This window comes from Notothenia coriiceps, unplaced genomic scaffold, assembly GCF_000735185.1.
Source record: "Notothenia coriiceps isolate Sejong01 unplaced genomic scaffold, NC01 NC01_scaffold00005927, whole genome shotgun sequence".
Taxonomy (NCBI): Eukaryota; Metazoa; Chordata; class Actinopteri; order Perciformes; family Nototheniidae; genus Notothenia; species Notothenia coriiceps.
This window is the reverse complement of record NW_011338628.1, coordinates 2,937-28,978: the sequence shown is the minus strand read 5'-3', so window position 1 is coordinate 28,978 and position 26,042 is coordinate 2,937. Positions and strand designations below refer to the sequence as shown.

Below are 26,042 nucleotides of genomic sequence, written 5' to 3'. Positions count from 1 at the left end.
GACAGCTAGTCGGACACGCGTCGCTAGAGGGTGCGTCGGAAAACGTAGAGTTGGGGGGGGGGCGTCGTTGGTAATAGGTGGAAACCACCAAATACAAAAACATAATTCAGATCCAGTCGTCATGACTCCACTCCGGAGGGATTCCCCGATCATTTCTTACAGTTTCTCATCAAGGGGGGGTCTCCTGTCCCCGGTACAAACACACTGCCTGAGGAAGGTTATGTGTATTTTTTTTGTCATTAAGCTTTTTCGGACCACTTATTTATTTATTTTGGTGGCGATCCGACCTCCATGCTGCTACTCTGGTTCAAACTGCATCCACCAAACAATATGATTTATCTCGACCTCCCCAAAATAACCAAAATCTGACACGGTGTGAGATATTTTTTTTAGCTGTTCTGTCGTCATTTCCTGCGATCTTCTCCATGCAGTCAGTCAAAATGAATGAAAGAATGGTCGTCTTTGACTATTTATAGGCAAACATGGGCATTACGTGAAGCCCGCAAAAGCTGCACCGCATTTCGAGTCGGTTGTGATTTATAAAAGGGAAACAGGCGTAGGAAGTGCCATACGCACTTTCCTCTCCGGTACGCAATGTTTGGTGAATCGGAAAGTGGCGGAAAATGTATGGACCTATTTTTCGGATTTCTACTACGTAAGCAACCTTCCCACGTCAATCCTACGCACGGCGTTATACATGAGGCCCCAGAAGAGATTTGTAATATTTTTTAGGCAATTCCTGATATAAAATTTCTTTTGTATTCAATTCTAAGGTGACGCACAAGCAGATTTTGCCCTCCAAATAAGATCTCCGGTTTAAAAATGATGTTACTGGCGTGATTTTCATGGGGGAAGGAAGGGTAAATATTTATCGGAGAAAGTGTTACTTTTTTTCTTCCTGCAACTACACTGAATCAACAAAGCGGTCTGTGTACCAAAAAACAGCTCTGCTGACTAAAAACAGAAGAGGATCATCTGACAACTTAAGCCCAGGGAACATAGTTTGGTTCAGGGATCAAAGGCGATGAACAGTATATGTGCGTCGTGAAGATTTGTTGGTGTTTTTGGGGGGGAAATGGAAAGACGGTTAAAGGAAACTTTGCTTGGCTATATATTTTCTATTTAGGTATAGTCCAGTCTCAAGACTTTTGCAAGGTTTAAGGTTAAGCTCAGCCTATTCTTGGGATGTCACTAGAGCAAATATAACATTGGCAACATATAATGTCTAAATATTCTCAAAACACTTATGTTATGTTTAATGGTATATTAGAAAAGGTCTGTTTTCCAGGTAACTCAATGTAACAATATATTCCTGACAGAGACAGGGGTGCGTCACCTAAGTGTCTCGCAGCAGAGAATAAAGGGTTATTTCTGTCTGACTAACACAACACAGGAGGAAAAGGCTATTGATTTAAGAAGAGCTGGGTGAACATGACTTGGATAGAAATCCCAGAATGAAGGTAACATCAGGAAGTGCTATAAACTTAGTCTACAGCCTCCACTTGTACAGGTGTTCAGGCACAGCATGTGTGGGCTCACCTCAATCTCACTGCCCATTTTAACCAGATCTAGCTCCTAAGACTCAGAAGCCATGCTCCTCTTCGTAGGATGTTTTTAAACACCTCAAATGATATGTCAATGCTGGAATTTAACTAGGCCGGGAAAAGATAGTGTGGGCATTTTTTTAGAGAGCTGGTTTTTCTCTATCAAATATAATTGACTATTCCTCAAGGGGGAAAGCACTTGAAAAGAACGGAGATCATTACATATTTGGGTACCCAAAGGGGACTTAACCATGACAACATTATTTATTCTCGCCCTTCCCTTTTTCTTTTTTGTGCTTCACTCTTGTGTAGCTCAGTGTATAACCTACTTATTCCATCTCCATGAGGGGGCAAGCAGGCGTTCAGACCAAATTGAATTGAATCTCTCCTTATCTCCACTTCCTCCCTCAGCTCTCAGCTCTGACTGAGAGGAGTCGATGGCTAAGAGTGGATCCCATCTTAGCGTTGTCATGGATACGCAGGCTTTTGTCTGTAGTAAGTTAAGGCCACTCTGGGCTGTATATCGATTTTAGACTTCTGATACATTTGGTTGTTTTATGGTAAATCTGTAATATTCCACATTGAAAACGAGGCCATGGAAGAGGAGATTGATAGCGCGAGGGAATTGATACAGCAGTCCCACACATCCACCCACATCTTTCTCTGGGGGCTTCATCTTTTGCTTTTGTGATAATTTCCGTAGACATCTTTATCAAGGAAGCCTGAGATCATCACATAATAAAACAGTTGCAGTATGAAATAGGGAAGAGGGGTGCCGGACGGGAATTGCATCGAATATTTGATGGCTTATATTACAGTTTATGATTCATTGAATTAAGTGTATCCATCCTTAATTGTGTCTCCTCAACCAAAAAGTGTCAAACAGTGAGACTCTCAAAAACAGAAATCACTTCTCGGAGATGTATTTCTCTATGTCTGTGTGTTTGTCTCTCAATCATATGCAAGCAGACCATGTATTCAGCCAGATTTTCAATTAGCCTTCCAAAGCTAACTCAAAGCATAATGACAAGCTCATACAATTTAAATAATGCTGTGTTCATAAAAAAGCCTCCTGCTCCTTTTATCTGGGTGATGTGTTCCGCCTGCACCGCTGCTCAGATGCAGTTCAGACGGAAGGTTCAATGTATAAAGCATTACAATTAAATACTAACAAACACACAAGAATAACACATACTAAAAACAAATGAGCAGGTGTGTGGATCAAGCAGACAGGCACACGCACAGACACACACATTGATATTCCTGTATCTGTAAAACGATTTTCACATCAATGAGAGCAGAGCAAGGCATGAAGTGAGCTGGCAGGAGGGTAGAGGGAATCAAAGTGCCCTCTGGGGACACACACAAAAAGCCTTTTTCCAGGGTTTGTGCTTTTTTAGGCTGTGAGGTTGGTCGAACCTTGTTAATCTCAAACTGATTGGATCACAATGCTACCAGATTCCTAGAATAAACCACTAGCAGTGGTGTTGCATCCTGTGTTTTCCCTGAGGTTAATAAACAATGCCAGAAATATACCAAGCTTATCACTAATGTTAGCTCGACCAAAATAAACAACAAACAGCTCTACATTAGTACCATATTTTCAAGTACATGGAACTAAATCCAATTATGAATCATAAATGACAAACACCACTATGCTGACATAAATTCAGAAGCAGCACAACAACCGTTGAGCACTTAACAAGCTCAAAGCTCTGAGGGAAGGTATTCGTTTGAGATGATAACTCATTATGACCATCTGGCCTACGTGACAATCTCAAAATGATCAGGATCAGGCATTTTTGTGTTCACATAATATGTCAATAATAATTCTGACAGTCCTAACAAAAGATAATAGGATAACATCTTGTACGTTTATTACACCTTTGATTACAATGGGCTCACTAATGAGGAACATTCTTTATTTTACACTTTTAAAAGCCGTCCAAGAGGAGAACATTTGGAGTCAACAACAACTCTGATTACCATTTATACAGCACATTAAAATAAATACGGTAATTATATTCATCATCAGTTTACTCAATGGAGAACATAGCTTTTTCTTAGTGGGCACACTTAACATGTATGGAACTATGAATATTTACCTGAGATTTTATGTCATTCTCGAAGTAGTTCTGGGCTATTTTATTTTGGAAATGTTTGGGAGGTTTGACATTACTCCTCATAAAGTCTATAATTAGCAAGGTTAAATGTTATATTACATGGATGTTAAACATTAATGGGACTTATTTAACTGACAAACAATATCTTAATTAATACATTTTCTTTATATCTGGAGTAGTCCATTTCTTTTTGTTTTTAGTATTTTACAGACTTTCAAAGCTTAGTGACCAACACGTTGATTACAAGGCTTCCTTAGTTAATAATCCATCACATCTGCGTGTTGTCTATGCGTCTTTGTGCGCACACTGAGATGCGACAGTCAGGAGACGGAGACGGTGTGGCTACGGGCGACAGCATGTGGATGACAGCGACACCACACTCTCATTATCTGTGTATTTATAGCCCCTCTATCTTCCTCCCAGTGTGCGTACGTGTGCTTGTTTATGTGGGCACTTGGCCATGCTCTGCTGCCACTTTCGGGGCTCAGCTCTTGCTTTATCCTCTAACCCAGAATAGTGACACCATGAGCAATCTGTTTCCTCTCAGTGGAAACTTGCCTCGCCTATGGCAGCCTGCATGGTATCCAGAAAATGAGAGATAGCCAATGCAAACACATCAAACTCAAATGTTTACATTTCTAAGAACACTTAAGCCTCTGTGCAATGTGCTTCAGATTCAGATGATAGGCAGTCATCAGGAAACTTTGAACTTATATAGAGAGCGCATAGCATGCAAATGTTCCATTTCAAACATCCAGGCTCTGCATATGTTTAGCAAATCTGTCTTTCCTTTCTACTGTCTCCTTTCATCTCTTTTTATCTGGACTGTTTCCGCTTTTATGTGTTGAACCGATACTATCAGACCCACAGTACAAATGAATATTAAACCCTTTGCCCTACCCTACACTCTGTCGCTGGCTTTAGTGTCAATCAGTAAATGTCAGCATTGCACTAGTACATGCGAAAATTGACAAGTCAATGCCAAATCAAAATGCTCTGCATGTCCTCTTACGTTCAGAATAAGGTCATATAAAGTGTAGCGATGCTTTAGCACCAATATCCCTTAAAAAGGTAAGCAGTTGAGATTGACTGGTTATAAAATATTCCTCAGCTCAACATGAGAGTGTATCTTCAAATGTTTTAATTAATACGGAGCCCTTGAGGGTTCATAGAGAGAAAAATAAATAAAACGAGGCCACGTTTTACCTTCTCGTTCGCACGAGTTAGTAAAGCGTGGCCTCGTTTTATGAAGAATACATCCGGTCGAAAGGGCGTGTGTGTGTGTGTGCGCATTTGTTTATGATAGTGTCGTTCGTTCCGGTGCACTCCGGCAGGACTATAGCACTGCATCGAGATTAAGATTAAACGAATGTCTTTCACTTGGGAAGACACATATAATTATGGGGAACCAGATTTGTGTAAATTACTGTTCGTGGTAATTTGAANATATACACTCAAAAAATGGGGCACGGCAGTTTCTACGCAATGTTTGCGATTTATAAAATACTAACTTGACGGGAAAATGTGCGGTCCTCCACGCAAACTCTAACGAGTTTGCGTGGAGGACCGCACATTTTCCCGTCAAGTTAGTATTTTATAAATCGCAAACATTGCGTAGAAACTGCCGTGCCCCATTTTTTGAGTGTATATCCCTTTTATAAATGAGGCCCCTGGTCTTTATCATTTAATCTGTTTTATTTCACAGCTGGGAGCAGCAGATGTTATCTTCTTATACCACCGTTCCATCAGTGCGTGGTTTCCTTAACTGAACTCTCAATGGTGGTGAGACATTTTACAAGGGAAGGTGGATTTCAGTTCTGTCCCTGTGTCTTTGTATAGGTGGAGGAGGTGGTGGATGTTGGGACCTTTGCTGAAGAGGACATCCACATACCTAGCATCTATGTCCACAGGGTGGTCCACGGAACCGGCTACGAGAAAAGGATTGAGGTACAAAAGAAGACTTTGCAAAGCAGTGATGAATGAAAAGACTATGTACATATCAAAATTCTTCAGTCATGTGTAGCATTGGTCACTTTCTTGAAAATCCAGTTCAATACAATTGGCTACATTAATTAAAAAGGATAAATGATTGATGCTATAACGTGAAGCTAACATTATTTTATTTTTATTTTATTGCCATCATTGTTCAGAAACACACAAACCAGCTCTTATCTGTGTGTGTCCTTGTACAGTACCTGGCCAGAAATATCCTCTCAACATGCTGTCTCCCTGTTCCTCATATATTTCCGTATGCTTCCAGAAACGCACAGTACAGAAAAGTCAAGACGAGAAGCCCAAACCAAAGAAGGACTCCGACATTGTTCGGGAAAGGATCATTCGACGGGCTGCACTGGAGTTCGAGGATGGAATGTATGGTATCCTTTGAAAACAATACATCTAAAAAAATGACCATGAGTAAAACCAATCCAGGTGTAATTAATAAATATGTGCTGCCCAATTGTAATTACACACTTGTTTGCTCTTCACAAGGTTGATTTCAATGGCAAATTATGCACGTTCTTTTTTTTCCAAGAATTTCACATTTCCATATTCATTGAATAGCATTCCTCCTTATGAACACAGTCTTACGTTTTTTTATTTTATTAATAATACCCTTTTATTCAAGCAGTTTTGGTAACTTGCATCTATTACAACTTAATAGTTTTATAGATTTGAGAATTGTCCACACAACTAAATCTTTTAGTTATTTACATTATGTGGGATGTGGAGTTATAGGTAGATTATGTTGAAGCAGCTTTCAATCAATCCTGTATATTTTTCTCTTGATCTCTATACCTGCTTTCCATTTCAGAATTACAAATGTAATAGTCACCATCTTTAACAGAGTCAATCAGCAAACCTTGGTATTGGTATCCCCATGCTGGCCAGCAACTTTATAAAACCAGACATCACAGTGAACCTTCAAAGTGAAAATGGGATTTTGGGACTGGTAAGACACCTACAGAGAGCTTTGTTCCCCCTCAGGCTTCAGTGCTTTCAATCTCAAAGCCCATGAGCAGTCTATTTTCTGTCCTGTTTGTGGACTGTTGTTTTAAGTGGGAGAAACCTTTTAGAACTGAATTGTTCTCTGAGCATGTAGCAGGATGAATAGTCACTAATTTGAGCGGCATCATTCCTAGTTTTGCCCCTTGAGCTAGTGGAAATTTGCTGGGTTTGTTATGTAACAGATTGTGCTGGTTTGACACTTTCTCTTCCATTTTTCTTTCGCACAATCATTATTTTCTGGCTGAGCTTTAAACAAAAGCTGCTGCTGCTGCTGCTGCTATGGAATGACTTTCAAATCAGTTGTGTTGACTGGAGAATGTAGGCGCCTATGCTAATGCCTTATTTTCTAAAAGTTTCTTTGAATTAAGAGTTTTAAAAGAGATTCTGCTCTCCTTTCCTCTACACCCAAATGTTTTGGTCTCTTTGTTGAGCACAGAGAATGTCAATGTCTCATCAAATCACTAAAATGTGATTGTGTCTCTCCCCTGAAAGATCTTGGTCAGTGAGGCTGAGTGACGTGTGAATGTATGTGTGACCTGTGCACACACTCGCTTTTATCTTATTCTCTTTTTGTATAGGGCCCATATCCCACTGAGGACGCCGTGGATGCAGACCTGATTAATGCCGGTGAGAATTAATCTTCCTAAATGCTTCCCAATAATAAATGTATGTATATGTAAAATATATATATTAATCTTTGGAATCATTGGTTGAATTATGAATTGATTAAGAGAGCTTTTCAGCTAAAATGTGAATCTGTATATATTTTTTCTGACTCTCCTGTATTATCATACTTGGATCAATGCTTAATACAAAGGAGTCTTTGTAAAGATCATTCAGAGTTTGTTCAGATGCACTTTTAAAGTGATATTAGCATATTGTTGTCATCTGTGGTTCGAATCAATAATTAATGGATGCACACTCTCTTTCATTTTCTATTTATCTTGCTGTATATTTAACTTTCTTTTGTAGTTTAATGTACTGTCTCTGTGATTATGGTTGTTTTTGTTTGCTTCTAGATGAGTGGGTTTTAAACTTCGCAATATTTCATTTTGCCAACAAAACCTCTCAAAGATATCTCTTTGTTCTGCAGGGAAGGAGACGGTCACCGTGCTGCCAGGGGCCGCGTATTTCTCCAGTGATGAGTCATTTGCCATGATCCGAGGGTAGGCCATAACTAATAAGCTTCAAAAACGAATTTAATCTCTCAAAAGTAGATGACATTTATGGATTAACATATAGACAGCGTATTAATACTTAAACGTATTTGACTATGACGTTTGTGGTGCAGTTTTATTGAAAACATGTTAAACAAATGCACTCTTACAATTTCTCATACATTTCCTTAATTCAATAGTTTATCACATGCACAATATGCAAGCTATAGCCAATGGATTTGGCTACGGGCAGTAGCCACAATTTGCCACACTGGATTCAACAACTAGGTGTGTGACACCCAGTGCACCTAGACAGCAGCCTTGCCAATATTACCATGGTCCCTGGTTCTTATTGATTTGCCAGCTGTCTGAGTATGCCCACCCGCACACCCTGCAGCATCAGTTCTGTTTGTCCACCCAGTGGAAATCCAATATTGCTCATAAATAGCGCTGTTCAGTCACACTGGCGGGGACCAATCGCGCGTGTGTGCGTGTGTGTGTGCACTTGTCTGCTTTTGTGCAAACACACAGTTAAGAGTCCTGAGTAGCTAAGACAACGTGGTATAGACATCTACTTCTGCTACTTCTCATTAGTGAATAACATCAGGACCTGTACGTCTTTATAAAATACCTTATTCACTTATTTGTCTTTGTTTGTGTTTGTCTAACCTCAACCCCTGCTATGTGTGGCCACATGCATTTGAGAAACAATCAATAATTTACTGCAGGCAGCAGCGTCGTATATTCCAGTTTTAATCAATGCAAGCTACCTAACGCTGCTCCCTCCTGCTCTATAGGCATTGTTGGATACCTCACTTTTAATATTTAGAAGTAACAGGAAAAGACATCTTATAAGACAGATTAAATAACCAGCTTACCTTCAGAATCAGACTTTAATTTGTTCTGCTTATAGTATGTACTGTATAATGACATTAAATGTCGCAGCTGGACCAGATAAGACCTTAACAACAAGCAGAGAGACGAAATGTGCAAAAATACAAATTATATATTTTTTAAACAAAGTGGTGGTAAATAGAAAAGATACAGCAGGTAGTCAAATAAAACCAGGTCACCTGCTTTTTTAAGGAATGCAAGTACAATCAAGATAACAGCAGATATGGGATGATCTCTATTATAGTGAAGAAGTTTATTATTTGTAAAAATCTGTCATATCAAGTATTTGTGTTGTGTGTCCTGTCACAAATCGACGGAGGCACATGCATTTTTTGACGAGGGGACCATATGAGTGTGTTCATTAGTTGAAGTGATTCAGAAGTTGACAGCTGTCTTCTTCTGTTGTGTCTTTCTCTTCAGGGGTCACATCAACCTGACAATGCTGGGAGCCATGCAGGTGTCAAAACATGGAGACCTAGCCAACTGGATGATCCCAGTAAGTGTGGTTTTGATTACACACATGACCTTTCTCCAAATTCATGCTTTCTGCTCATTCTGGTAGGGGTCAACCCCCCCCCCCAGCATCAATACAATATACATGCTCCAAATGCTGCTTTGGTAGGCGTATAATAGTCTTTTCTATTCTATGGTGTTCATTATCTGATAATACAAAGCTTGTAATGCTGTTTGATTAGTTTGTATGATATTGTACTGGTATACATGTTGTTTCTACATAGTTCTGCCTCTTTTTACTTGCTCTATACATTTGGAACAGCTGATTGTCACAGGTAAGAATATACGAAAACTCTGTAATACTGATATAATACCACTTAAATCATAAACGTTCATATTTATTTGACGTTCAATGAACAATAAACATGTCTTAGGGTTTGTTTTATGACATAACATTGGTCAAATGTAACCACATTTTCCAAGAGCCGAAAGTACTGGTTTTGTTTGGCCATCAATCCAAACATATATTCAGTTTTGGTGGTTTTATTGTTTATGTTTTAAAAGTTAAGACCTTAAGATGACACATCATGAAAAACACTTTTTGTTGGTGCTTGTGTTCATACATTTTGGTATCTGAACATGCCAACACATACCCATGCACTGGTTATAACCCAAAATGTAAATATAATCCTGAAACTGACCCCTTTTAATTGTAACCTCTTCAGTTGACTTCAGCATTAAGCATTTTTCACAATGTATTTGATAGTCACTAAAGTGGGGGTTTGGTTATTGTTATTTAAGAGCACATGGTTATGCCTGTCAGGAGATGAAGTGGTGGGAGTTCTTTGTGAGAGCCACAATATAATGGATGGCTGACATTATTTCTAGACGTTTCATCAGGTCAATTGGTCTTAAGACCACAGTGGCCTCAGTGCTCCTCAGTGATTACTAAGGTCAAGAAACCATTAAAAGACTGTTCACAATGTGGGAGGGCTCAACCAGAAATGCCCCATGGCACACAGTGGTTTTCTGCTTGACTGAAGTGTACTAGCACTGCTGCCTTAGCTAGTGCATCCTTTTATAGCTGTGTCTCATCTAAACAGCCAAGAGTGTTGAAGATGATTTCATGAAGACACATTGAGAAAAATACATGTATATTCAAATGTGATATATGCGAGTCCGCACAACAACACTGTTGTCGATGGTGATCTCTAAAATGTGCAAAGTAATTTATTTTCTCTTTGCAGCTCCAGTTGTACTTGTCTGTCCATGGTAATTGCTTATTAAGCAGTGCTTGATTAAACGTGTTGTGCATTATTGAATGCCTGCGAAAGAGCTGTTATTCAGCTGAAGGGATTGTATCTTATTTGGGCATTTGAGTGTTGGACAGTTTGAACAGCGAAACAATGCAGCAACACAAATAACACTTATACCTCTGTCCTCACCTACCCATTCAATCTTCATTATCCCCTCTTTTAAATGGATTGATGAAGAGAATTACATTTCCCACCTTCTAGGATAATGGAAATTATTCACTATCCAAGATGGGTACATAGCGTGAAATCGAAAATGTTTTACGTAGGAGTCTGGGACGCAGTACTCTCAGCGTGATTATGTTGATTTTCGAACGCTTTAAAATTATGCAAAATGCAGATGGAACATTTTCCAGTTGAGGGCTTTGAAATGCTTTTACATCTCTTCTCAGCCTTAACCATCTTGAAAAACAATGAATGGGGAAAGAAAGGGGTAATAGAAAAAAGGAGGGCATTTGGGACTGGGTGTACTATTTTATGATTGAGCTGATTTATCAATCTGTCAAAAAAAAGCTTTATCAATCTGTCCTCAACATAGGGATCTTGCAGACACTGTTTCATATCATAAGTACCTCCCCACACATTTCTAACAGTCAGCAATACACCGTCTTTGTGAACCAGATTTTAGTTAAATAGATATTGGATGCCTGAGCAGTTCTCTTTCTCCTTTAAATCTTTGTAGTGAATAAAGAAACACTGAAGTTACTCAAACGTACCTGTTTTTGTATACTAAATATTCAGTTTTTGTTATAACATGTATGTGAATGTCTACGGAAGCACCATATTCACCAGCTTTATGCTATAAATAGTTATGAATTCCGATTTCTTTAACAAGGTGTCCATTGTCCTTTCATTAAGTCCCACATCTCCCTCTGATTGATGTCAATAGTTGTCTGGGTAACGAAGGCTTGTGGCTGTCCGTCACCATGTTATTAAATAGAGAACTATTGGTATCAGACAGCGGAGACACTCAGATAATTTGTGGATGAGAGAGAGGAAGCCAGTTGGTAAGTGGGAACTCTTGGATAGGGAAAGGGGTCATTTTCTTTGGTGTTTGTGGCGCTGACTGAAAAGTGAACACTTGCACAGAGTATGAGGAAATCCAATTTTGTTGTCATGGTAACACAGAAAATGCAAGCCACCCCATAAGCCTAGCATGACAAACACATTGCTAGTCAAAGCATGCTTCCTGTGAAGGTTTTCCTATGCATTAGTGGCTCATATTTGGAGCACAATCCCCACAGTATGTCACAAAAAAAAATCCTTTGAACACAATTTATTTTTTACAGAGTATTAATTATTCTTATTATTTAAAAAAATGCTGCACCTGCCTTCCTTGACAGATGCACAAACAGTGTTGTTTTAGGAACTTGCAGTATGAAAGCATTTGACTCTTATACGGACTATGTTTATACTGCAGTTTCACCATTGTTCCATGCTAACTATTATTAAATGTGGTAGAGGCCTTTTATCTATAAACAGCCTAAGCGGAGGTAGTCACAGAGCAATCCAACGTCTAGGTAAAATGGACAGTCTGCACGGTGAGAATACACACACACACACACACACACACACACACACACACACACACACACACACACACACACACACACACACACACACACACACACACACACACACACACACACACACACACACACACACACACACACACACTAGACTCCGACCATGTTATGTTACATGTCATGATATAGTTCAAAAAGCCAGTAAAAGGGTATACTGTTATACTACACCTTTTCCCCCTAAACAGTATGTAAGAATTTGTCCCTGATATTGTATTTCAGCTAGCTTTCTACTAGTCAGACAAAACAAGTCTAACAAAAAGCCAGCCAAAAGTTGAGGCTTGATTTGATTGAATAACATCACTTTAGCAGGAGGTTAAAAGGTTTTTAGCGCAAGGTAATGCTGATCCTCCAAGCAATATCGGTAATGGACAATAACCTCACACCTGTCTATCTCGCTAACAATGTATTTCAATCAAAGTGTTTTCTATTAAACAAGGTCATAAGCATTATTGAGACCACATGCACACACACAAGCTGAACTGTTTCTTCTGTGTGCTTGGCTGCTGTCACGGTGATTCAACACAGGCACTGAGGCTGCATCATTTCAAAGCTAAATAAATGGTCTTTAACGCTAGAAATTAACAAGGCCACTTGATTCCTAGTATTGTCTTGCAAGAAACACACAACTAATGATTATTTTGTATTAAATTGTGGCTCCAGTTGAAGTTTAATTTGCCCAACCAAAAAAAAAGGTACATTTGTAATTTATCTTTAAAATATATATTTGTATCTCTTTATTGATTATAACCACCAGAGTACTTTTGTTCAACACCAATGTTACATTTGAAAAGCAACTGCTCTCTCTGGTTAACTACAGCCTAGTTGATGGGTGCAGTAGCAGCTGTAAATCCAGACCTGCTGCTGTCAGGTCAGATGGTGTTATCCCCTCGGGCATTTGCTCACACCACCAGCCCTTTGACTGTCAGAAATTGCATTAACATTGATCATGTGAAAAAGGATACAGTTATCATCTGGAGTATCGCTGTATGTTTAATTGAAACACTGACAGAATACAAAGGTGGAGAGATTGTGCTTGAAGGCTAAAGTTCAGAATGGATTTCAATAGCATAGATGTTGGTCATTTTATTTTATGAAGTAGTGTAAAGCCATATTCAGGAGTTCTATAAGATAAAAACGTAAATTAAATTAAATGCAGCCTCTCCCATATCCTCAGTTTTCCCGTACTTCCTGTAAACCTCCTCCTCTTTTCCAACCCTCCCTTTGCTCTTTGTTGATATCTTCTCCACCCAGCTGGCTTCCCCGAAGGCAGACAGCATCCCAACCGCACTTGGCATATAGATTCTCTGGTTATAGCTTAGCAGAGAGCGAAGCTTCACATGATTGATGAGCAAATGGGATTTTAATTAAGTTACTCAGCTGTCACCCTGTGGCCATTTCTGCATGTCAGCCATCCTTATTTGGAAACATCTTTATTGGGAATAATGACGGGAACTGAAGACAATTTTTCACCTGGTCGGCGTATCTGTTGCTGTGATGATCATTCAGATTTCTTTATGTACTTTCTCATCTCCCGGTTTAAATTAAAACCAACTTTATTTAAATGTTCATTTTTAAGGAACATTTCAATTGTCAATTGTAAATAAAGGCAATGCAATTCAGTGCACATAGGACCATACAACCATGGTTTAAAGCACCATGTTTAACCATATAAGCAAGGGAACCTATTTAAAAGATACACTACATTTTTAGGCTGATCTGTGGGTGCTAGCTCTGTGCTTTGCTCACATTTCTGTGAATGTATAACTCTTTTTTGCAGCATAAATAAGATTCGGAGGTCCCTGGATATTTGTTGAATGTTAGGTTTGTAATCTTTAAAGGAAACAGTAGGCTATGATTACATTTCCAAACACTTTTTATTCTGTATTTAGTCAAATGTTGCAGTTAAGGAGAGTAATCACCGTTAAATTCAGTTAACACCCAGCTAGGCCCAATTAAGGTTTATCTTATACTACATTACTATACACTACTGAATTCATCACAATACTCAATACCGAAGTACTGTTGATGCTGCATCTTATCAGGACCATTGATGAAATACAGTAAATGGAATAAAGACCATAACAATTCACACTCCAAATGCTGCTGCTGAAATTGTACCATGAAACATGAGTTATGAGCACATTGCTCACGGCAATTACAAAAGCATATCTTCTCACTGACCACAATTTGTATCTATTCATGCAGATAGCTTTGGTTTCACTTGCTCAGATTTTGATACATTCATCTGTGACATTCCTGCTGGTGCTCCAATACAAACACAGTGAATGGAGGTTTTGTTCAGTATTAGAGGACAGTGGGTTTCTGAAGAAGACAGTGGATATCTAATATTTAACTGTCTAGTTTAGATTAGTTACACTGTGCATTTCGCTTTGCATTACATTTTATTTTACGAATTGTTGGGAAAGAAATCATGTTTTATAATATTTAATTAAATAGCGTTTGTGGTGTTGCCACTGTAACCTCACCACATTTTTCTAATACTTTAGTTTAATTATTTTTGCTTCCTTCTCTTGTTCACCGTCTTATTCTGTGATTTTTTTCAAGGTCTTGCTACTGAAGGAAGAAAAGTACTGTATACCAAGAATAGAGCTTAAAATATTTTCTTCCATTGAAGACAAACCAACAACTAGCAGCTTGCAAACCTTTATATATTTGCCATGGATGTGGTTTTGTGTTGAGGGAACCATCTTGAATAGGTGCAGCGGAAGTGAAAAAAGTGTTGTCATTTCTTTTCACCTTTCTAAATGAATGCTTTTGTTTCCTGTTTTTTTTTAATGATTGTGTTGAAATTTACATCATGGTCATTTTAAGGCCATTGCTAACGGGGGATAACAACTGAATTGTGATTGTTCTACCTTAAATAAATGTGATGACTGAAACCTTAATCCATGTTATTTTCCAATTTAGGGTAAAATGGTGAAGGGTATGGGAGGAGCCATGGATTTGGTCGCTAGCGCTGGAACCAAGGTGGTGGTCACCATGGAGCACTCAGCTAAGGTATGTGTGCATGTAGGAGTGTGTGTGTGTGTGTGTTATGTGTGTGTGCTTTCACCATTCTTGTTCTAACCAACATGACCTTTACAAATTACCCTAAACTTGCTAATTTCCTTTGCCAGGTATCCACGTCAAATTACATTGGCAATTTTCTTTTCCCATGTTGGCACCGTCACTAGAGTACTTTGTATCTGCTTCCTACGATAATGAGTGTGAGTGTTATTACTGATTAAGGATTATTCTGTTAATGGATTTCTTAATGCCTCTTTACAAGAGAGCGCTGCTCATACTGATGAGGTTTTGCACACGAACCATGTCCTGTTTGTTTCATCTGTGGCTATTTTGACAATACTTAATGCATTGGAAACAGCTGATTAGTTAGACTGGTTCTATAGCTAGGGGTGAGTAATCCAACTGGGATTTTGACAAAAGCAGTAGGTGACCAAACTGATCCACTTATTTTTTCATATGGGAAAGTCCAGACCGATATGACGCAAGGGCAGCGTAACATAGCATTCACAGAAGCATACTGTTCTTGCTAATGTTATCCTTTCTGACGCCTAGCTGTATTCCAGATGGTGCAGCAGGTGAGCATACACTTACACATACACCTACTGCCCTGAAGTCTGCGAGGTGGGGGGAAAGGTTGATGAAGTGTGCATCTCAGGCAGCATCAGAGGCATTTGAATGTGTCCCTTCCTTAAAATGACAGTCTTGCGTGGATTTTGTGCTCTAAATATTTTGGAAGAAATAAGAGTTTATATAACCAGCTGCATCTCTGGATATATTTAAATTGGAGCTGCATCACTGAAGGTGTCAACCCACATTCCGAGGGTGACTGTTTCTACCTAAGTTTATGTTTTAACCAACTGCCCTTTGTCTTTCAGGGAGGAAAACACAAGATATTGGAAACATGCAACCTGCCTTTAACAGGGAAGCAGTGTGTAGATCGGATCATCACAGAAAAGGTGCGTTTCCATTTTTTGCATTATCTTGCATTTAGAGCGAAATGGATGAATGGGGGGATTTCCCAGACTTCGGTAAGGAGCCCTTTATTATAAAACAGCAGCAACGCACTGGTATCTCCTGGCATACTTACTTAAGGAGCAAAAAAATTTAGGGGAAAAATGCTGTCACTGCAGCTTTACAAGCGTAAAACCAAAGAAACACACACATACCCTCTTGTAAATCGTGAACGCAACAAATACTAAAACATTTAAACAACCAACTGCTGCCTACATACAGATACTAAGCCTTGAACCTGTTCTCCCTCTAAAACTAGCTTAAGCCTTTTTTGTTTCTTTAATAAAGCATCTTGATTAATTTGTTTTAGTAGCTACAAGTGCTACAGTTTCCCACATTGCAGTAGGGAAATATTGAAACCAAAATGTTTTGGTTGGTTTTTTATATTATCTCAGCATTATTTAGCAATAAGGTCCCACATTGTATCTGTATCTCTCCATTGCTTGCATTACACTAACAAAAACAATCACACTGCAACTGATAAATTAGTATGATGCAATAGAGTGACATGGTTAGAGGGAAATTGTATTTATTCCATTAACAGTAATTCAATTAGTTGTGAGGAGGCTTCTTATTGATTCTTTCGTGGTTTGTTAATTTTCATGGTTAGGGTTGGGTTTCCTTTTATTATGTATTCTGTTGATGCTCCCATCCGTGCCTCAAGGCCTCCTTCTAATGATGTTGATGCTTGTGCAATGATTGTAGTCATACTGTAGCTGATCTGCAGCTGTGTGTTTTTGACTGTTTTTCGGTTATTTTATAAAGAAAAAACACTGAATGAAACCGAGTTGGAAGCAGACTCAATTAGTCAAGAAGCTCATCTGTATATGGAAGATATTCACTTAGGACATTGTTGGGTAGTCTTGGTTGACACACCCTTTGAGTGTTTCATGCACTGGGGACATGCTGACTGGTTCCAATCTGGAAACTCTGGAAAAACGTACTGCTCAAGCTCTCAAAGCATATGGGTCTTAGCAGGAAGGCAAATCTCCATCTTCATAATTTAGAATTTCCTCAGCTCCCCACAGTTTGAGTGTTCTGTGGTGTGAGGGAAGAAGGTGGACACATTTGGATATAGATGCCATTTACATTCAAGTTGCCTTACTTGGTAGCCCATGTGGTGATAGAGAGGGTAGGGGGGTCTAGCAGCATGAATATTATGTTATGCTTCAGGCAAGCTGGGTTTTAATGACCAACACACAAGTAGAGAAAACAGTTCTCTTTTCAGAATAGTGCTACAGTAAGCACATGTACATGGTTGCAAAAAAATAAAGAGAAGTAGGGATAAATGGTAGATGCCAGTAAAAAGGGATGAAAGTGGGGGCAGGTTAGAGAGAAAAGCGACTAGAAGCTCCTAGTGCTGATTAGGTTTCTTTTGTACTATTGTGCTTTTGTCAATTCCCTGTGACCCTCTGGTGGCTCCTGCCTTTGGAACTCATTGAAAACACGACCTGTAAGCAGCAAAGTGAGACCTGGCCTTGACAGTGTCCGTGGATCTTTTTTCCACCCCATCAGTTTTTTCCTGCTCGACTGGCTTTTGCTGTGATGGCGCAACATTTCTCAGGGAGCAGATTTCTGTCAATATTTATAAAGGTTAAAGCTCTTTCTGCTGCCATCATAGCACTGCTACCACCTCCTCATCCTTTCCACCTGTCTTCATTTCACCTCCTGCTGTTTTCTCTTCCTCAATATTCATTTGGTATTTATTCTCTTATTACATCCCAAGCTTTTTACTTTTTTTTTAAATGTCTCAAATTTCTTGCATTCTTTAATTTATAACCTTTTTTTTTTATTTCCTTCCATCTCTTTCAACACATTCCACATACACACCTAATGTTATTTTTCCTTCCACTTGGCCCCCCATCCACAATCCACAAGTATTGTCCAGCCGTATATATGTCCACATTTAGAAAATACCCGTTCATGGACAATGACAGTCTGCTTTTGTAGTTTGGACAGGGAAAGGTGAGCTTTTCAAAAATTGACAAATGACTGTCAGCTTGTCAGCCTCTCAGATATTGCCACAATACTCCTGCCTGGCAGCAGTGGTATGAATGAAAAACAAATAAATAGCTTGAAAGCTTCTAGTCTAATTGGCATTAAGCAGTGTTAAGAAGCTGACTTTTGGTTCTGTTTAGCGCTGGCTGTGATTGCTTCTTTTGAAAAACAGTGTAGTGAACTAGACAACAATTACAGCCGCAGGAATGGAGAATACTAACGAAAGTACAACCTAAAAAAAACTCTGCTACCATGAAGACAGAATAAAAACTATTGTCTGTTATTGCTGTTTGGTGATCAAAATAATGATTTCCAAATCTTTAAAGCCTGCTAAAAGCCTCAGTGACATTATTGCAAAGACATTTGAATCACATACAATTGTTCATAATAATAACACAGGATGCGGTGGGGGAATAAGAACTTATTAAAGATTCGGGAACAAAACCAATTGTGAAAAAAAACTGTGGTGATCACCATAGGAAACTTCCAGCAGTAGAGATTGGGGAGCTATAAAGCCCGGCGGCAAACAGTGCTTTATAAGCCTGATAATGGTAATTCCAAATTGGTTTCTTAGTATTTGCTATCCATGATTAAAATCTCTGCTACAATGTGTTACTAAAATGAGAGCAGAGACTTGGGCCTTCTAAACCTGACAATACATATATTTTTTCCCCCTCACACACACATGCACAGATGCTGACATACACAATGTATTCTCACCGACCCAGCATGCTCCCTGGCTCTGATAGCCTGGAGGGAGGGTGATTCAAGCGTTATCCCTAAATAGTGTTGCTATGAATTGAGACCCAGGGTGATGGGAAACCTGTTGCCTCAGGCAGCATCTCTGCTCGATGTTGTTTGCACCATTTTATACACCATGTTGCCATTTATTTTTCTCTTAAGCACAGTTCCCCTGTTTAAGAGCCATCTCACATGTAGCATTGGGATCATTTCTGAGTTAATCACAAGCAGTGGGTAAATCACCACTTCCCTAGCTTCTGGTGCTTAAATTGCTGCAATGACAATGGTATACACACAGGTTTCTGTGTCATTTTAACCCTTTTCAACTGTTATTTAGGGAATAATTTCCTGTTTTAAACATTTAAAAAACAATTGCCCATTCATGCAGTGATGAAGCAGAATGACTCCTGAATATCCATTAGTTTTAATGATCCCAGAAAAGGGTGGCATTCTGCGTTAAGACAACAGGGCCCATGACAGCAATTATAACTCCAGAAACCAAATTTAAATAATCTTCTTGTACTTCTTGTCCAAACACATTTTAAAATATGCTCCTTTAAATTCCTGTCGTGCGTTGACAGGATACGGGATGATCTTTAAGAAGTTTACTTATTGAAGGATAAAATGTCATGTTTTACTCCCAGCTCTTTGTTACATCCCATTTGTCTAGTGTGGGCTGTGGGCTGAGCGATGTTGGCTTATTGTTGTTTCATGACATTCAGACAACACAAGGGGTAGACTAGCAGCTTCTTAAGGACTAACGTGCATCAATCTGGTTAATGATGGTGACTCTGAAAGATGTGAGAAAGACTCGACAAGAGTCAACAAAAAGGCAAATTGAGGTACATTTTGTTATTAAGTAAAAAAGTGTGGCGATCAGAAACAAGGTCAGCTGATTGTTAATGACCATTGTGTGTCAATGTCTTCTGAATTGTACATCAGAGTATGCCAAACTGTGAGCTCACATTGTGTATAAATAGCCCCTGCTAAAGCTGTAAACTCTTGTTGCACATATATTGACAGATTTCACAAATCTTTTATTTTCCTTAATCACTTGGGAAACTTGTCAAGATTAGAGATGGATGTCACTGTCTCTGTAATACATAGACCCTTGCTCCTCGTGACATTCCATCTGTCTTGCTATATTGGAGTGAGATATTTGCCTCCTGCCCTGTCACTGTGTGGGCCTCTAATGAGCGGAGAGTCCTGACAGGCTCTGCCGGGATGTGTCTGTGGCTCAGCCCGTCAGTCCTGCTGAGAGGAGCAACAGGAAGCGGCTCAGCTGAGTGCACCTGGCCTGTCTTTTGAAACAATTTTTTGCATGAATATGTAGAATAATACGGCTCCAGGTTTAGTTTTAAAGGTAAAGTTTAAAAGGGCTGGTGTACACCATGTACTATATCAAAAATGTGACACAATGACTGGACATAACATACACACTGTTTTCACACACATATGCACATAATATGCACACATGACCAAATATGTATGGTCATTTAAATTCATTTCTTATTTTATAGTTATTTATCATATTTAATTTGTATCTTTGATTTGATCCTTAATTTGATTAATCTGTGTGAACATGTGCCGTCCTGTTTTTCAATTTTACCCTGTTGCTGTTGAACTACTGAATTTCACCACAGGGATTAATAAAGATCCATTTTATCTTATCTTATATGCACACATAACTGACTTGATGTCAGACGTGTGTTGAGAAGCAGCAGTCTGTCAAAGTTGAAATGTTCTAATTTAATCGAAGATGTTAACAGTCACGGATATCTCTGGTGAGGCCAAATAAAAAGATTACAGATAGATATTCAAGAAAGGAATTAACATTTAGAAGATACTTCAGAAATCTGTTTTTTTCTCAGCTGTCTAAAGTACGGGTGATGATTATGCCCAATTTTCGACCAACCAATGAAAATGTAAACGTACTAATATAAAGTTACAATGTTTAGGATCATTATTAACTAAATGAGGTTGAGTCCAAGCAAGAAAAGAATCACACCCGAAGCGAAAAATGTGTTTCAGGGGAGAATTGGAGAACTTACTAACAAATCAATCTGTTGTACACACATACAGTATATGGCTCATATATTGAATTAGCTTGGCTCATAAAGGCTTGAACAGGTCTGTTGCCTGAAAAATCTTCAAAAACATTGTTGGATACAATTGCTTTTTTTCAGTACTCAGTCTTTAGATATACATCCAGCATTTGTTCTACTCTGGCCTTGTAATTGGAAGATTCTTTATGGTAATTTACACAAGATCTCCAACTTCCTCTCTTCTACAGGTGTGATGCCTTTTGCCGTATACTGCATTTCATTAGTCTTAGAGATGATACAATCTCCAGGGGCCTTTTGTTAAGAATCTTGCAGACCAACCATTGTAAGCTCATCTTGGAATCATATTTATACAATTTTGCTTATGAATGTTTGTATAATCAGAACAACTCCTCACAAAGTATGTGCAATAACCCCTTGTTGTGCTGTTGTAAAGTATTATAAAAAGTAAAGTTGTAAAGACAAACTCACAATGCCATATTTAACTATATTAGCATTCTAACGAGAACAAGGAAATGTTGTTTAGTGTGGAGTTCAGTCACATTGACCTTTCTTACTTCCTCCTAGCAATGCCTCCGACTGATGTTTTCTTTCTGCATCAATGATTAACTGTTACACTTGAACTACATTATTCTTTATTAAATCAGTGATTCTTTTATGTTCCAATTGTTAAAAGAAGTGCCACTTTATAATGATCGACCCTCAGAGAGTTGAGGACCACTTTGTGAATAATGGCACTATTTTATCATCTATGGTTGGAGTGGTTCTCTGCCCCCACTGATTTTGTTGTGTGTGTGTTGGGTGGGGGGGGTGATCATCTCATTTAAGGTCACTGATAATTGAGGCCTCCACATCCTTGTCTGTGACCACACAAAAATAGGGTTCAAACCTATCTTTTAAGGAAATACTCATTTTGTCTTTGTGTCTCATCACCCACCCACTCTCATCTCTCTCTTAACATCTCATCCTGCTTCTGTTCCCCAGGCTGTGTTTGATGTGGATACGACAAAAGGCCTGACTCTGATAGAAGTATGGGAGGGACTCACTGCTGAAGATATCAAAGCATGCACTGGCACAGATTTTGAGGCAAGTATTGATTGCTAGCATTATATTCAATTTTCTAACTTAGTATCATAACCATGTGACATCTTTCTTCCTTATTAACGGTCTGCTGTCTTTCTAGGTGTCTCCCAACCTGAGGTCCATGCAGCAAATCTAGAGGAACGTGCAATGGATATGTGTTTTGGTTTGTGTGACACTCATTTAGTTTCTCTTTGGTGACAAGAGTGTTTTAGCAGCCAGAGACATGTCAAATACTGTTTAAACTCAAATGTTAGGTGCAGTTCCCTGGTAGTTAGCATATAAAACATATTTTTTGGGAACTACTTTGACCATTAAGTTATTATTTTCTTTCTTTTTTACCAGTGTGTATGTATAGGTATTACCAAATAATCCATCTGAATTGACATCTGGAATACTCTTTATATGCTCAGGGAGAAAAATGATAATTTACCAGTGCTATGAATAAAAATATACAAATACTTTAACATTACTGTAGACTGTAGATTAGAGGATTTGCATACACAAAAGGGAATATGATTGTACTGTATTTGTGGTAATACACCAAGTAACAAATTAGTCTTTGGATTATATCATCTAATGTAAGATATAATATTATTTATTCTTCATTTGATTGACAAAGAAGATGCAATAATGACATGTGTCATAACAAACTGTCGCATTGTCAAACTGTTTTATAGACTGTATTTTATCTGACATATTTCAAAGTTGGTGTGCAATTACTTATTTATTTAAAATAAAATGTTTTTTGCTCAGCGTAACACATGTATTTGTTTTTCTCTAATTCTTCATTTCTGAATAACAGTATCTGGAAAACCAACAATAGTTGGATTGTTTGTTGAAATTAGTCATCAAATCACACAATGATTAAAAGCATTATGAGTGCTTTGAGAGTGATTGTTTCTGACACTCTACAGGTTAGTGCTTTCTATATATGGGTGGTATGCTTGCATTGACATCCTTGATGTTATTTCTCCAGTCGAGTAAAGGCGCTGCCATTACCTGAGGGTCGTTACATAACTGGAGAAATCAGCCTCTGGGCTTTTGGGTTCAAGAAGATCAACTGGATTGGATCATCAAGCAGAAAAATGGAAGAAAGTGACAGGAGCTTTTGCCACCGGCTGTTGATGTTAATCCAGCGCATCCCTTCATGAGTCAAACAGAAGTGGTACCCTAGTCTACATTTAGAAACCTATTTCTCATACGTGAACTGAGGTGCAATTATAATTAATCGTAAGAAGCGGCTTTAACACAAACAAAAACCATTAACTTGATTTTTATTCATCACAAATGTAAAAATTGCGTGTAAGTAATTGTATTGTATATGGTGGCTGTTTTGGGCTGAGGTTGGTGGAAAGCAATCAGAGTTGGTTTTTGATGTTTTGGGACATATGGGAGCAAGTTTGCTTGTGGCATCCCCAGAGAAAGTAATTGTTCTTTTAATGATTTTCACAATGCGTCATTTATGGATGTAGCCCCCAACCATGAAAAATGATCATCAATAATGAACATAGTGATATTCTGTCTATATCTAGGAAAAACATATTTGACAGCCTATACACCTGAGGAATTTCTCTTTATGCAGTTTGGTGTAAATATTGATTTCTTATGAGCATAGTAGTTACAGAGGCAATTAAAGCATAACATGCTCTCGAGTTTTCACTGGACCCAGGTCTAACATGCAGCGTGCCTATGCGATGCTCAGCACAGATTCATACATTCTAATTATTAAATTCTTCGAATGTTTTCCAGCTTCATGCCGTGACCTGAATAACTAAGGTGGCTAGCCAGCTGAGTATCACCACATTGCTTATGTCAGTTATTCATTGTCATTTCCGTTTTAACTGCAGTGATAATTAATCATGGCTCTGTCCTGAAATTGCATGACCTCAAACATTATAATTGGTTTTCAGTATTTGGATATTTAGAGCTAAAAGGATTTTTTTGCTGATTCCTTATCCTTTTGTAGAAAAATAAAGACCTAATGCTAGTCTCCAAAACTGTAGTAAATGTTAAAAATATTCCATCCTCCAGTTAAAAAATGATGTATTCATAAGCTTTGAGTATGTATCGATATACTAATGTACATTGTCCCAGACTACGGTTTATCATGCTGCCATTGGTGGGTTTTCTGACGCTTTCAATAAACCTTATTAACGCCTGAATTTTGGGTAGTCGCCCCTTTTGGAAGAATAACACTGAAATAATGAATGGTACTAAAGTTTCAGATGATATCACTTCAAAAATGAAACGTACTCGTTAGAGTATTATTGCTGCTGCGTAATATTGGAAAGCTGTACGAACCGCATTTCATAATTGTGACATCAGCCGCGGAGAGCTGTTCAGGGGGTGTGGACTGTGTCTCTCTGTCTCTCGTGTGTGTGTGTGTGTGTGTGTGTGTGTGTGTGTGTGTGTGTGTGTGTGTGTGTGTGTGTGTGTGTGTGTGTGTGTGTGTGTGTGTGTGTGTGTGTGTGTGTGTGTGTGTGAGAGTGTGAGAGAGTGAGAGTGAGAGAGAGAGAGAGAGAGAGAGAGAAAGACTGTGCACGACAGTAACATTATATGTGTGTGTGCGTGTGTGTATAGAGAAAGAGAGAGCGAGCGCTATCCAGGTTGGCGCAGGCACCGGTCCGGGAGAACGGAGCGTTGTGCACGGTGGCAGCATGGCTTCGTCTCACGGGAGAAACGACATGCGGTTCGCTGACTGGATGTCAAGTTTACCGCAGAGCATGCACACTCTTCCGCTCACCAACCTTGCTATTCCCGGTAAGTGTTTCTTTCATGTTGATCAAATGTAATCATGTGATGAGGAATATGTTCTTCTCTTTCTATCCGCGCACATTGCCTGTATCCTGGTAGGTGGGAACTAAATAAATATTTTAGACCATGAGTTTTAACATTAAACATGTATATCTGCTTTCAAACGTTGATGTTTTACTATATACCCCGTGCAACTCGGCTGTAGTTTCATTGTACCTCGTTAGGGTGAGACCTGTTGCGCAACATAATAAATGTCCTTTATTTTCAATAGTTCGGCTTTCTCCTGTAATTGTCCGTTTTCTCAAGGTGATCAATAATACCTACATTATGTATTGCTTGCCTATCTAACTTAACGATGAGAAGCCCTGACACATTATATAAAGATGAATGATAGACAGATGACCATGCTGCTCTGTTTTGTGTAAGACTTTTGGCGTCTGTACTGGGGTGGTGGATTCACTCAGATGATCTGTTTTACCTTTAGCCAATCAGTGTTTAGGATTCCTTAAACTCCAATAAAGTATGACACTCTGGTTGTAAAGCAAACCTCTGAATGATGGAATAGCATATTAGAAGAATTGTATATCTGCTGCGTGGTGATTATGAAAACATTACACAAAGCTTTTTCATTCTTAATTTTCTAATTTTCCAGTTTTAATCTTTAAACCTCCACCCCCCACTCTCCATATCTCTCCTCACTTTTATGCTGTTGCACTAGATACCTGGTATATTTAGGGGTGGCATGTGTAATGATGGGTTTTCAGATGCAGATAGCTTGGTCCATGTGGTGTCCAATGAGGCATGACAAATAGACACATGCAATACATCATAGATTTAATCAAATACTGACTGTTATACAGAAGCAGCATGACATATGACCTCATGCATTTTGTCTGAATCATAGGACATGTTCATTCTTGCCAAGCCAGCATGTAAACACTGCATGTCCCATTTAATTAGGTATCATCACTTCTTATTGGCCCTGCGGCCTGCAGATCAGCTTTTCTTTGTCTTTCATCCCTTTGGAGACAGATTCTGTTAACATCCTCAGATTCTTTGCACTTTCTTGTGTTTGTGTTTACCCATCTGGCATAAGGTTACTTAAAAACCATTTGTATCAATTGTTTCAGCAACACCCATGTGTTTTTATTGGAGTGTATGTCTGGAAGTGAGTCTATATCACTTCCTTTTGTCTCATCTCAGAATGCAGCCTTTGTTCAAGCAGAATTGAAACTGGGACAGACAAAAGAGACATCTGTTTTATCTTAGTTTCACTTTTCCTTTTAGTT

At 38.8% G+C, this 26,042-nt stretch overlaps 1 protein-coding gene across 1 annotated transcript in view; it reads left to right on the top strand.

The window, feature by feature from the left end:
* Positions 1–22,761, top strand: part of oxct1a (3-oxoacid CoA transferase 1a) — a 38,044-nt gene extending 15,283 nt beyond the window's left edge. The window contains exons 7-16 of the mRNA XM_010768675.1: positions 5,507–5,614; positions 5,928–6,042; positions 6,523–6,617; positions 7,252–7,300; positions 7,767–7,839; positions 9,145–9,220; positions 15,005–15,094; positions 15,979–16,059; positions 21,901–22,002; positions 22,100–22,761. Of these exons, the coding sequence (XP_010766977.1) occupies positions 5,507–5,614; positions 5,928–6,042; positions 6,523–6,617; positions 7,252–7,300; positions 7,767–7,839; positions 9,145–9,220; positions 15,005–15,094; positions 15,979–16,059; positions 21,901–22,002; positions 22,100–22,135 (825 nt within the window). The 3' untranslated portion in view covers positions 22,136–22,761. The remainder of the gene's footprint in view (positions 1–5,506; positions 5,615–5,927; positions 6,043–6,522; positions 6,618–7,251; positions 7,301–7,766; positions 7,840–9,144; positions 9,221–15,004; positions 15,095–15,978; positions 16,060–21,900; positions 22,003–22,099) is intronic.
* Positions 22,762–26,042: the final 3,281 nt, after the last annotated feature.